This window comes from Oreochromis aureus, linkage group 8 (genome assembly GCF_013358895.1).
Source record: "Oreochromis aureus strain Israel breed Guangdong linkage group 8, ZZ_aureus, whole genome shotgun sequence".
NCBI lineage: Eukaryota > Metazoa > Chordata > Actinopteri > Cichliformes > Cichlidae > Oreochromis > Oreochromis aureus.
In genome coordinates this window covers 23,848,589-23,863,515 of record NC_052949.1, presented here as the reverse complement: position 1 = coordinate 23,863,515, position 14,927 = coordinate 23,848,589, and the positions used below count along the sequence as shown (strand labels likewise).

The following is a 14,927-nucleotide window of genomic DNA, read 5'->3' as shown; positions in this document are numbered from 1 at the left end:
GGAAGGAGAAATTGCCCTCACGCACTCATATAAATTGTGTATCTTTAATTTAGGGATTTGTTTATCTGCATTTGCACAGCTATGCCACTGTGGGTTTGTTTGTATGGAAGGCCAGTTGTGGGAAAAATGGATCAGTCTGACTCAGTATGTAGGAATAATCATAAGCATAAAACTATGTGAGTAAACTCATTTAGATTTTTTTCAGTGTCTGTTTCTCATAATTTTGTATCCACTGGTCAATACAAAAAATAAAATTCCGGTGATTACAAAAGTTCAGTTCTAAGCCTGTTCTCTTCATCGGGTTTCATTTTTTTCCACATGGACTCTGGCTTTGAGTCTCATGACTCACTTACACAGAGGATTATTTTCATTTTGGGGACATGCAGTCATCTCTGTCTGGAGTCGCTTACAGTGAGCTTGTTGCCGTCCACTCGGAGCAAATAAGAAGAGACGCAGGTGCACGCTGCCCCTCGACTCCGAAAGCCCATTAGTTCACAGTACACAGATTACAAAGCTGGCTGGGCCGGAGCTGGACCTGGACAGGAGAGCAGAGGAAGCAGACCTAATCTGCCTGCTAACAGATGGCTCCCCCGATCACACGCAGCAACCCGCCTGCCAGCCGTGTTGGAATGGAGTGGCCGCCCACGGCGAGGTTGGAGAGGGCACACAGGCGGAGGAGGAGATGATTGTTATTGAATATGAAATGTCGATCACTTGGAATGAGCACACTGTAGAGGTCGGGAGAGGCTCAGTGGATTGATTGTCTTACCTCGGACATAAACAGAGGTTCTTCTTAAGAGATTCATGCTCGCGTCTGTCACTGTTTAACAAGTTATTCTCATGAATGGCTCTGATCCAGACGATGTATTGTTTAATGCCCTGATTTATACTGCTCTCACAATAGTACTCTGCAAAACAAACGGTTGCCACTTCAAATACTTTATGTCGTCTTACTTCTGGCTAAATTGTTTCCTAACTGCCATCACGCCTGTTCCAAATATCAATCGCTCAAAGCTGACTTCTTTAATGTTCAGCCATTACAGCCGTACCAGCTCTGAGACTTTTCTGGTTTTGATCATACTCTGGACATATTTAGAGCATATTAAAAAAAAGGAAAGAAAAGAAAAATCCTTCATATACCGTACTTGAATAACATTAATATATTTACCGGTGACTGCAGCAATTCTAAGATGGTTAATGTGATGAATGTGTTGTAATGTGTTGCATTCTCACTGTATGTGAGAACCCAAAGTGCCTGAGGTGCAGTTCCCCTCGTGACCGCTTGAAGCTAGCTCTTAAAACAAGTCCCCAAACATAATTTTGAAAGATACAGATAAAGTTTTCTTTATTTAAGTTGATTTTATTTTACTCTTGTGCCATTTGGAGAATTGAGAACACATGCTTTCTAACTAGGTGCCAAAACACTGACTTCAAAATGCAGTGTTTAGAAACCAGTGACATCATGATGGGTACGTCCTTCTTTTTGTCTTTTGATGCTTTTTTTCTCTCCAATTGAAATAACCGAGTTCACGTAGCTCTTTCATAACTCCAAGAAACATTTAGAAATAATGAGCCTCACTGTGAATGCAGCACAAGCAAGTACAATTATACAGTAGATTATATGAATATGCAAAAAAACTAAATAACAATCAAACAAAAGCACTGCTATATATTACATATTTAATGCATCATAACTGAGACTGCCTGGCTTCTGACAAATATAGCCACTTTTGATTGCTGGATGATTGTTTGGTCAGCTATGTAGCTTGTCATGTTAGCAACAGTTGATTGATTAAAACTCACTACTAGGCTAGTTTTGTTTCCACTCATTGAAGTTATTGACACTTTTTAGCTAATATTACTTATCAGTCTCAGTGCAAAATGTTCAGTTCTAACTACATTACCTTTTCATACCTGTCCTGGTATGATGTTAACAGTACTGGACTTTTAAAAAGATAGAAAGTTGAATATATTTTTAAAAAATATTCCACTTTTTAACTCATTGTGATTACATAAATTAAATTCAGGGCAACACCATTTGGACAACCTACCTGCAAATCTGCAGGACAATGTAATTTGAAGTAGTTAAGTAAATAATTGTAATAATGTTTTTATTTGTGTGCGCATGTGTGTGCTTTACAAACATATTTCCACATGATGACTCTAAATGTAAATGGGGGCATTTCAAAATGAAAACATTAAGTTTTTGTTTTTAACATTATTAATATTTATCTTCCAGCATTTTTCAGTATTGTAACCATTATACTTTCACACATTTATCCACTTCACAGAATCCCACGGTCTGTTAAAATAATGATGATAACAAGTCTTGTGGGTGTGTAAGGCTGAGCTGTGTCAGTTATAGAAATCTCAGATGCAGATGTGTAGTACTGAAGCCCGTCATTGTCTGGACACTAATCCCAGCTGCTGTTGCTAACTCAGGCACAGCTAAGCAGCATCGTCACAGCTCAGCACATTACTCTCTGAGAGCGATCACGTGAAGGAGTCGCTGCTTAATGTGCACTCTGTGTGTGTGTGTGTGTGTGTGTGTGTGTGTGTGTGTGTGTGTGCGCGTGTGTGCAATGACCAAACACAGGGTAGATTTACCTTTTGACTCGGGTCTCTCAGAGCGTATGGGCCCTCACACCTCTGAATGAATCCGTATATTTTTGCAGTTCAGGGCAGTCGTGATGAAGGTGTCTCCCACCAAAGGGCAAGCGGCTACAAATGGCCACAGGCAGTGAGTCATGCCTTCATTTTTACATAACTCCCTGCACTGGATTGCTTCCCTTGAATCATGACAGGATGTTTCTCTTGTAAACAGCCCTGCAGAGCAGTGTTTAATAACTTGCACAATGACTGGAGAATCGAAGATAATTTCTTTACGCCTCTCATCTTGTGCCGTGATGGTAAATGCTATTTATGCTGCTACCGCGTCCAGTGCGTAATGTGGCAGCTATTACACAAACTGAACCGTGCTTTTCAAGTACCATTCAAGTTTCCAGGCTTTCACTGGTGTCACTTTTCAATTTTAGCTGGATTTCACAGCTCCTGGATTTTTCTCGGATGTCTGCGAAAGACAGAATCCAAACACGCACGTTATCCTGCAAATGCTCAGCACTGTCACTCATTCTCTCGTCCCTTACCTTTGCTCCTCTCCTCCCTTCATCTCTCCCCCTGCCTCTCCTGACGGGCTGTGGCTCATTTTGTTCTCCAGATCTGAGAAAGTCCGCAAACTCCTTCTTGGTTTTCCTCCCATCTGTTAACACGGAAAAAAAAAATCTGTCAGTGTGCACCCGATTAAACAAAAAAAACTGAAACGAAAAACAAACTCAGAGCTGAAGATATGAAAAGTTTCTGATGCAGTTTGTTGTGTCACTCTCAGATGGTACAGTAGTCTAAACATGAAAAGGATGAAATTTCACTGACTTTAACACAGGAATGGTAAATGCATGCACTTTCACTCCAGACCAGAGGAGATTTCAGTGGATATGGACACAAGCAAAGACTTCACTCTGTATTCTGACAGTGGATCTCCTCCAAATCACACTTTAAAGTATTCCTTATATATGTATATTTAAAAAAAACCCATGAAGATGTCAAGTGAAACCCACTTTGATTCATGAATTTGTTTTTCATTTCATCTCATATTCCCATTTTTTTGCTCCTAACACAGCTGATGGGATTTTAACTTGGAAATTGCTCATTTTTTCTGATTACCCTTTAATATTTTGAAGTAGAGCCCAACTGATTTCTCAACAGAGAAATATTCTAACTTTCTCAATATTATAACTTAATGTTAGCTGTTTGCCAATATACTGGTATCCACATTCATCACAGGTAATAAAGAAAAATTTAAAAAGTAAAGCAGAGATGGAAGAAACACCCTTCAATCATGGAAGTGTTGATGTTGACTAGTTTATCTGCTAGAGGAAAGTTTGGAAGTTTTGGAATGGCACAAACATAACAACCAGATCCGAGCAGAGTCAGGCAGAGTGTAAACAAGTAATGTGTTGTCTTGTAAACTGCATTGTCGTAGTATGTTATTAAGGACCCATAAATAGCATCACATGATAGAACTGACAACCTGTCCAGGGTGTATCCCGCCTCTCACCCTCTGGTAGCTGGGATAGACTCTGAACTGGGGGAACTTTTATTACTTATGCCACTTCCTGACAGCCTTCTCATCTCACTCGTCCGAGGTTCAGATTAAAACATTAAGGTTTCAGGATCTTTACAAGTATTGAAAGCGAGCAGAGAAATTTGGAGAGTTCTTTGTATTATTGTTGGGTTTTTACTTCACAATATAAAGCGCCTTGAGGCAACTGTTGTTGTTGTTTGGTGCTGTATAAATAAAATTGAATTGAAAATTGAATCAACTAATTGACTTATTTTGATTTGATTTTTTTTATCTTTGTGGTCAGTTCTTAATGGTAAAACACTGCAGGTTCTTATGTACCTAAAATTTACTGGCCCAAATTTTAAATGAGTTTGCTGAAATGTTGACATTTTATTAATTCATTACTTATTAAAGAACAAGATGGTTCATCATCCTGAAATGTCCTGAAAACTGGCACTAGTCTTTAAAAAGTATAAAATGTTCTTACATTCATATATTTTGGGTTTTAAATACTTTTAGCATTGTAGACCAAAATAATGCTTTTTTAATTTCTACACACATTTAGATCACACAATGCAGCTGCATCCATGCCGTTTTTGGATCAGACAACACTGTAATCCACAGTCCAATTCAAAAGGTGGCAATAATGTGCCAAAACTGAAACAAAGCCAACAGGACCCTAGGCTGCTACCAGGAGGCTGAGTCAAATCCAAAACCAAATATTTGTGGTCATACGCAGGTGGCAAGTCAGTTTAGACAACAAGGCACGTGTAAAAACTAATACATGACAAAACCAAAGTACAATGCACAGGAAAAAAATGAAGATTATGTACAATTTGAATGAGGAAAGGAAAGCTTGGCCAGAAATGAATATTCTGATACTGACAAAGGGAAACTGCAGCATTGTATACTTGAGAGAGTAAATAACTGATGGGATGCTGGTGTGGCCTGAAGTTCAGGCAACACAAAACACAAAGTCATTAAATACAAAAACCAACACAAAACGGTAATGGGAAGTTAAAGTTTATTTTAAGATTATATTTTGTTTATGTTTAAAGTTTATTTAAGAATATCTATCTATCTATCTATCTATCTATCTATCTATCTATCTATCTATCTATCTATCTATCTATCTATCTATCTATCTATCTATCTATAGTTTGCTTGTTTGTTTTTAATTAAATTTGAGATCAAACTTAATAAGATTTAAATAATTTTCTTTCATGTTTTGTCTTCAGTTTAACTCAATTTGTACTTAAAAGTCTTAAAATTCTCAAAAGTGTCTCAATTAGCCTGTTTGGAGTGTCCGTAACTGTATTGCTAAGAATTTGTGTCTTCTTTGGCTGTTTTAAATATTGGTACAGTTTCATTCAAAATTATACAAAAGTGTCTTAAAAGTTTTTACAGGATGTCTACAAGTAAACAAATTTTAACCTTTTCTTTTATCAAAGCCACACCTGCTCTTTTGAAAGCATTCCCCAAATAAACTAATGAGCTCAGTGCCTTGGTTTCTTTTAATGGGACCAGATAACCCTTTGATTTCATATATCTCGTTTTCCCACCCTCTGCCTATTTGGTGCCCTTTCCATTGACTCATTGTCCTTCCCTTCTGCCCTCTGTTCCTCGGTGCCATCAAATGAGCTCTGCCATTGCAATGGCAGGCTTCGATTCGGTCTATCCAATTACCCAGAAAACCCCTGATCAGGAAAATGATCCCCATTATTGACGCCTGACTCAAAAACACAGCCAGAGAAGGAGAGACAGAGACAGAGAGATGGGCAGGCAGAGGTAGAACTAAAGACACGGAGGGGAAAAAGGGGAAACTGAAGCAGTGTGATGGAGAATAGTGATTACACATTGGCAAAAAAAGAGAGAACTGAACAAGGTTAGGTAAGATAGATGAACAGATGGTTGGATAGTATACAGCTAGTGAGAAAATCAATGTGAAAATCAAATCAAAATCTGAGGGACAGAGCCAGAGTTAGCAGAGGGAGTGTGTAGGCGGTAGGAAGTGTGTGTGTTGTCAGAAACTTGAGGGAACACTGTCCAGAGCAGACAGATTTAGAGATGTACTGTATGAAAGGCAATAAAGCAGGTCTTTTACTGTGGCTTTAATTCAGAACAAACTGTAGGAGTCCTGCTGGTACTTTCACAGACTGCTAACTACTTCCGTTTGACTCAGGACCGTTGTGTCTTCTCCAAATATATTTTTAAACATTATTTTAAAAGGGTGTTGCTAAGCACACCAACACAGTGAAATGACAGGTTTATAGTAACTACTAAGCATTTATGCCGTCCGGGACTGTGACTGGGATGTCACTTTGGATTTTTGCTACACCAGTGTCATCGTGGACGGTTATAGCACTTACAGTACTTTTCAGCAGCAGAAACTCTGACATATTTCACTGATGATCAATACATGCTGTTGGTTTGCACCACTTCTAAATGGCATCTCGCTAAATTTGGAAAGACATTGTCACTGTCACATTGGCATTCTGGTGTTGGACCAATTAGGGCTTACTGTATTGTGTATACACTATATATTAGTGTTTGTAATGCCTAGTTAGTGTTTTTTTAACAAGCATCGGATACTACTGTGAAAAGAAGTTGTGTTTGAGTTGTACTGTGGGCAATGTAGTCATTAGATTGTGTCAAAAAAAGCAAACATAAACAATGTGTGGAATAAAAAGGCAGTAGCTAGGTACGTGTCAAACTGCATGATGTTAATTTCATTGAGCATAGAGTCAGTTCAGGCAGGACAAGATACCTTTCTATGGAAAATCTAACAGGAGTTTTTGGCTGCTTAAGCTTGCCCAACATTGCTGTACATCTGCAAGCCACTTTGCAACCCACCTCCATCCCAGTTCTTTATGTTTTTCACATCAAAATGTGGAAAAAGCCTAAAAACTAAAACAAAAGCTATCGGTCCTGTCAGTGCAACATGCCATTTATAAGTCATTATTAGCAGTGCTTTATATATTGTGTAAATGTATGGGCAAAATTAACTTCTGCTATACATGACGGTCTACAGTTGTTCATTTCAATTTCCTGAAAACCTTTTTTACTGGCAAAAAAAATTCATCCCGAGAAACTGACACACTGAATCATTTCTGTTTGTCAAGGGCCCCATATTGTTTACGAGTGACCCACAGCACTGTACTTCATCTCTTAAAATGAATGACCGTGTTTTGACAGTCCTTTAATAAGCCCTGTTTTGGTAGCATAAAACATAAAGCGCAGAGAGGCTATATTTACTAGATTATGACATGTAACAGGCTGTTATTTCTGTGATTCATCATTTTTGTTTCATTTTCATTAAACTGAAAAAAGCTACTTCGGCATCTGCTGAGAAGTGTGTCATGTCATCAGATGAATAAAACACTAAATTTTGCACTTGTCCCTGCAGGTCTGTTAAAACAGGTAAATGCAACATTTTTAACTGAAAAGAGCTTTGATTCGAACAGACCTGATCCACACAATGCAGCTACATGGATCTACTGTGTGCTGCACAGATGTTTGACCTTGGCTTTGTCTCTTCTCTCAGGTATGCGTATCCTTGTGACCCTGCTGCTGGACACCTTGCCTATGCTGGGTAATGTACTGCTGCTGTGCTTCTTCGTCTTCTTTATATTTGGCATAGTGGGCGTCCAGCTGTGGTCTGGCCTGCTCAGAAACCGCTGCTTCGTCGAAGACAACTTCTCCTTGTGAGTACCATGCTTTGCATTTCTACTGTATTAGTGTGTGCATTGTCTATTTTCAATTCAGTTCTATTTAATTCAGTTACATTTTACTTATATAGCACAAAATCACAACAACGGTTCCCTCAAGGTGTTCGACACATTTGGTGCTTTCTTGTCCAAATTCCATTCAATGCAATTGTATTTATATAGTGCCAAATCACAGCAACGGCCGCCTGATGGCATTTTATGTTGTAAAGGAAAAGACCCTACAATAATGCAGAGAAAACCAACAATCAAACGATTCTCTATGTGCAGGCACTTGGCGACAGTGGGAAAGAAAAACTACCTTTTAATCTGTTGTGTTCCATTATATTGATTTAAAATTCATTCAAATCTTAAACTACATTGACATTTAAAGCATGCTAGACAGCAGTTAAGTACTAAAGTTGTACTAAATTCCTCTATAGAGAACAATACCACAACCTGCATTAGATTTTACTTGACCTTCAGTGCCAAATAAGCCCTTTTAGCTAGCTAAGAATGCTCTCATCAATGGTAATGATATATCCTCCTTCTACAGGCTGAAAATTGTTCAAATACATGCATTAGCACAAATAAGAACTAAAAACACCAACTCTTATTATGCAAATGCCACACTAGTAGTATAATTAATTGTTAAAAATGAATTGTTTTCACCCAGACAAATAGCCACACCTTCTATTCAATCTTTAATAGATAGAACTAATTTTTCAATCCACAAAATTGACACCAAAAGACACTAAAATGTTTAATGAATATTCTAAAATGATGGAAACAAATTGTAAACGATACAGATTAATAATCAGTTATTAACAGGTTAATAATGGATATTTATACTCAATAAAAAAGAGCTGTCAGTCATCAGTTTTCCCAACCTCTTATCCATCTAGATTTGTAGGAAGTGGAAGAAATGGGGTAAGTGTTGCTGATTTAAACCCTGTGGTTCACAGGTGTTTTGTGTTAACCACTTTCTCTCAATAACTCAAAAGTCCACAAACTGGAAGGATTTCTTTATGTATTTATTATTTTCTTGAAAAGTGATGCAATTGCTGCAGCATAATTCTGCAGGAGATCGAAGTCAATCTGGGGAGTTAACTTTGACTGAGCACCCTAAACTAGGTCATGCATTAAAATCAAAAGGTCTGTGATCATAGAGTCCCATCACATTGATGAATGGGATAGACAAGCCTGGGAGTAATGAGAAAGACTTCATGTGAACCAGGCATATAGAACATGGAAACCAATGACTTATTCATATTCCCTGTATCTTCCTGCCCTCATCTTTCCCTGCTGGATGTATAACTCCTCACAGCTGTAATTGAAGTTCATGCATAATGGCTTTGCTATGCATGCTATTTCTCGTTTTCTCATCATCATTGTCAATTTTTAGACATTCTTCCCGTACCTGGAAAATCATTATCATTGTGATAGAAAAATGGCACCCAAGCCGAGTCATTTTTTAATGTCCAAAGTCATAAACATAACTGTTTTAATGCTTGCATCTATTTCTCTTGAACACATATCACTGATACATATTTTAGTGCTTCGGCACAGGCTGCTAGCTTGGTTGACAGTAACTCTTTATTAGTCTGATCAAGAATATTGAAGTGGACCCGTGCGTCATGTCAGGGTGCGATAAATCGACCGAACAACATACTGAGCTCATCAGAGCAATAAGTGCTCCTGTAGATCATCCCAAAGTGGGAAACAGCTTTTAAGAATATATAAATAAGAGAGTGTGGATAAGTGGATAAGTAGTCACACAAAACATGTGATGCTACAGTGCAATTAATAAAACCCGCCAGCTGAATGTGTGTTGACAGACGAGCCAGATACTACAGAGTCACCAGACACACACCAGTTATTCCAGACAGGCGAGTGTTCTGCAACAGATATGCCAAGATGTGTTATAGCAGGCAAATTCTCTTGTATATCCAACTCATCCAGTACACACAGGGTTCTCCCTGGGTATTTGGCCCTGGGTTTTTCAAACACAATTACAGCTAGCTTCACTGATTAGTTACTCCAATCTGTTTGCACGAGTGTTAATCAGTGGAATCAGCTGCTGTAGTTTTTGCATGGATTTAAAACCTGCAGACTTTGGGATTTTGAAGTTGATCCATTTAAAATTGTGCTGGGTTTATAATAAAGTCTAAAAGGAACACCATTAGGAAAATCAAAAATGTCCCGCCAATTATGACAATAAATGCAGGCTGCAGTTGAATACATGTGAAAAAGACTATTTCCTGAGGAAAGACAACTCTGGACTTTTTTTTTCTTGGAAAAATTCAAGGTCACATATTTAACCTGAGATATTTCGCCAGGCTGTTTTGCAACATGCAGCTGCTCAAATTTATGCATTACTTTTAAGATGATAATTCTTTCGGAATCATTTATAATTTATTTATCTTATTTGCCTCACTTTTTGAGGTCCGTTCATTTAGTATGAGATTTTCTAACTTTTTCAAGAAGAAGAAAACATGGTTTTACTCTTATTAATAAAAATAGTTGCATTTTTGACTAAAATATGGGATTCTTTCTAATTGAAGTACTTTTGTAGTATTGTTTCTACAACCCTACATATGTCTGTCTATTTTATATATGATTGACCTGGCCTTGTCTTTTATTAGATTTAGTGTTTAGTTCAGATAAATGAATTTTATTGGGTAACTTTAACATTCATGTAGATGCTGATGCTGACAGCCTTGACACAAATTCATTAAATTATTACACTTTATTGGGTTTTTTCAGAGTGAATATAACCCAACTCTGAGTGTAATTTAAACATATGGCATGCAAACATGCCAAAATCTCTTAAAAACACTTTTTGTCTGAGCATTTTTTGATAACACTTAAATGTAAAATAATGGATTACACTGCACTGGGAAATACATTTCATTACAGTAGATAATACAATAGTCTTTCTGAAAGTGGTGTAACTGAGTTTATGAAAGCAATTCCTCCAGTGTTATTGTCCTCAAAGCTGTGTGCCAACACTTCTAAATTTGGACAAAACTGGGGTTATTGTACTCGGCCCTCTTAGAAACATGGCATCTGACCAGATACTTACTCTCAATGGCATTACTTTAGCCTTCAGTAAACTTGAAGAAATCTGTTATGTTTGAGGAGGATATGTCCTTCAATGTGCGTGTTAAACAACTATGTAGGACTTCCTTTATTCATTTGCACATTTTTTAATCTAAAAAGAAATCTAGTTTCAGAGTGATCCTGAAAGACTAGTTGATGCATTTATTACTTTTAGGATGGGCTATTGTAATTCATTATTATTGGGTCATTCTAAAATCTCTCTGAGAACCATTGTGCTGATTCAGAATGCTGCAGTAAGAGTACTAACAGTGAGAGTAAAGGGTGTATTCTACCCATATTAGGAACATGGGCTTCATTGACTGCCTGTATGTGCCCCTATACTTATAGATCACTATTGCATAGAGGTTTAAACCAACATTAGTGATTATTAAAATATGCTGTCTTGTCTTTCCCTCCATTCCCAACTGGTTTCACCAGATAGCTGCAGCTCCCTGACCCTGATTCTGGATTATTTAATTGCTGGGGTTTTGTTGGGGTCTCTCTGATGTTGCAGGGTCTTTTGGCCAGCACACTGCCGTTTTAATTTATTCCTGATTTTTCTGTGAGTTAATGTAGTCTGAAGTCCATACTAATATTTCCCCTTCTTCCTCCTGCAAGCCCTCTGTCTGTGGAGCGGGGAAAGTACTACCACACTGAAAACGACGACGAGAACCCCTTCATCTGCTCTCAACCCCGAGAGAACGGCATGAGGGACTGTAGCTCGATTCCCAAGCTGTATGAGGAGGGGGGCCTGGAGTGCACCCTGGATATTGACTCTTATAACAGCACTGACAACACCACCTGCGTCAACTGGAACCAGTATTATACCAACTGCTCTGCTGGTCTGATCAACCCTTTTAAGGGAGCCATCAACTTTGATAACATCTGCTATGCTTGGATCGCCATCTTTCAGGTAGGACAAATGGTCAGATTTGAAGATGCCAAAATAAATCAGCAGTATTTCTGCAGTGGCAACATACAGTATGATTTGGCCCATGCACAATCCTGTAATCCAAAATGAAGATGAAGAGGGAGAAATGGAGCCTAATTACCCCAGGGCTAGTCTATCAGAGAAAGAGGGCTTAGAGGATTAGCAGGTCACCAACATCGCACCACCAGACTGCAGCTTATTTTTTCCGTACCATTTCTTTGCTATCTTCACATCATCTGAATAACATTTTGTTGGAGTATTCAGTCATAGTTGTCTTGCTGGGGGGCGGATATTTTTAGAGAGCCAGACTGAAGATGGTTAGCCTGCGTGGGGTAAAACAAACAACATAAATATTGGGGGATTACTCTTATGCTGAGTGCTGGTATTTATAGCACTGGGAAATATGTCCTCTTTCAAGTTCTATTTTTAAATTCCATTCTTTATTTGGTTTCTTCTATCAATTTTTTTTTATGTTTGTGTGTACTTAACTCCTGGTGTTCCTTTTTAGGTGATTACCCTGGAAGGCTGGGTGGACATCATGTACTTTGTGATGGATGCTCACTCCTTCTACAACTTCATCTACTTCATCCTGCTCATCATTGTAAGTATATCTGCACACGACTGAAGAAGAGGGTCAACTGGGGGTGTGAGCATCCACTGATCATGTGTGAACGTAGGCTGTACACAAGATGGACATAAGTACTATGATATTACCCAGTGGTTTAAGCCTCAATATTAGAATTTTTGCCGCTGCTACCATATTTGGACAAGAGGGTGGGGTGCTAAGATATTAGCTAATGGTTAGCATGCTTGGTAATCTCTATCCACAAACTGTACAACTGCAGACAGATGCTAAGTAACATAGTATGTAACATACCTGAAAAAGTCCCAACAGCATAACATTAAGTAGAGGTCCAGCTGAATTATTCAGATTAGCAGAGCTAATTGCTAATGCTAACAACTACCTGGGTCAACGCATCTTTCAAACAAAGTTCTCGCTATAGTCTTCATTCTTCAGACCTCAGTAACAACATCATCTCTCTTTCTTTCCCCTTAGATTGGCTCGTTCTTCATGATCAACCTGTGCCTGGTGGTCATTGCCACTCAGTTCTCAGAGACCAAGCAGAGGGAGAGCCAGCTGATGAAGGAACAACGAGTGCGCTTCATGTCCAACGCCAGCACTCTGGCATCCCTCTCCGAGCCAGGCTCCTGCTATGACGAGCTCCTCAAGTACTTGGTTCACATCATCCGCAAGGGGGCCAAGCAAGTAGCCCATATCTGCAGGCTCTTGGCCCGTCGTGCTGGGCTCCACATTGCTGCCTCGCCCCCAGCCACAGATATCCAACGCAGCCACAGCCAGAGGAGAAGGAGAAAGACCTCTAGGCAGGGGTCTGTGTCAGTTCATCACATAATGCATCATCATCACCAGCACCACCACCACCACTACCATCTAGGGAATGGTAGTGTGAGGGGAGGAGGGAGCACCAGATGTTTGGACAGTAGGGAGATGGAAGGTGGGGCTCATAACAACAACGGGGGGACTCTCATAGCAAACACTGGAAGTGGGCATCTTGCCGTGGCGCTACCCTCTTCAGTTACAGCAGCAACGTCCGATATGAACCTTGCGATTTTGTCCAGTCCTGCTGCTGATTCATCCTCAGTTTGCAGCATTTTCAACACCAACTCTGGAATTGCTCCAGGCTTCTTCTCCTTGGCTCCGGCTCCCAAGTCCAGGGCCATTAAGAGGAACTCTGTGCCCTTTGCTGCTCCAGGGCCTAAGAACTACCCTACCCTTCAAGCTTGGGCTCTGGCCGAGTCTAGAAGAGGGAGCATTGCAGCTAGCACCCTGACAAACGTCAACCTTAATATTCCACCAATGCCCCAGGACAGAAGGCCATCGAGTCTGGTGGACCCGCTCAGTCCAACAGGTAGACACACAGTGAGGCAGCAGATGCATTCTTGTGTGTTAGCTGAGCTGAATAGGAGAAAAAAATAGAATATCCACAGGTTTAGATTTACTTGGGTGAGCTACCCTGATATATGACTGGCTGACCAAGTACAAGTGATTAAATTTGATATGAGAGAAGGAGAGAACGTCATTCCAATTAATTTACTCATGGATAATCTTCTCAGTCTTATTTTGACAGTTTAGTCACTGCTAACTGCCTAACCCTGGTGCTTCATGTGTTTTCCCTACAACCTGGCTCATTGGACAGGTTGCTATTGTAGCGGTCCATGATGTCACTCAGCTGATATCCGCAGAGAGGATATGATCCCAAGGTCTCACACGGTTGAACTAAACCATCATGTTCTGCAGCTGGTAAATGGTAGCCCTTCTGCTCTGCACCCTCTGAGTTCGCCATGGTTGCACACAAACCAGTTGTCAACATGCAGGTTGTATTTAAAGAGGCCATCCTGTTTGCAGTGGTCCTCCAGACCAGAACAAAGTCTACAGTTGCCAGCTGTAGGCCATGATAGTGAAGTTGGAGTATGTCTGGCTGTGGATAAGATCCCTTTTGGGGTAGCAGCTGAACGATTTGGAGGACAACAGTAACCTGGCCAGGGAGCCAGCTGGCAGAGAAAACATGAAAGGCCAGGACTAGCAAGCAAGTGAACAAAATAAGAGTCAGGGAATGGTCCAACAGTAAATCGATCACAGATGACATTGTTCTCTCAGACAGATAGAAAGAATTCAAAATATGCTAAAATTAATCATCACATACTGTATTTGGGGTGCCATTCATATACCTGGGAAGCCTGCCCGAGAAGACTCTTTGTGTGGGAAACACTGCTATCTCATTTACTCAGCCTGTGCTAATTTCCATATCGGTGTTGAAGGAAATGATGTAACACACCAGTGGTTGTGTTCCTTTAACTGCAATCACGTATTTGGCGCTGTGCAGTATTGATTTGTTCTGACTAAGCCTCAACACTGTCCAGAAAGAGATTTTTGCTTTTTTCATGACAAGCAGATAGAGTGCTAATTAGAGTCAATAAATGTTAATGCCTCATGTCCAGCCAACTTTTTATGCCTCTTGGTCAACTTTTAAAAAATGTCTTAGGCCAAACA

At 39.6% G+C, this 14,927-nt stretch overlaps 1 protein-coding gene across 1 annotated transcript in view; it reads left to right on the top strand.

Annotated features, from left to right (window-relative positions):
- cacna1g (calcium channel, voltage-dependent, T type, alpha 1G subunit) overlaps positions 1–14,927 on the top strand; it is a 321,041-nt gene that overhangs the window by 176,098 nt on the left and 130,016 nt on the right. The window contains exons 6-9 of the mRNA XM_039616673.1: positions 7,665–7,824; positions 11,545–11,839; positions 12,366–12,458; positions 12,915–13,785. Coding sequence (XP_039472607.1) covers positions 7,665–7,824; positions 11,545–11,839; positions 12,366–12,458; positions 12,915–13,785 — 1,419 coding nt within the window. The remainder of the gene's footprint in view (positions 1–7,664; positions 7,825–11,544; positions 11,840–12,365; positions 12,459–12,914; positions 13,786–14,927) is intronic.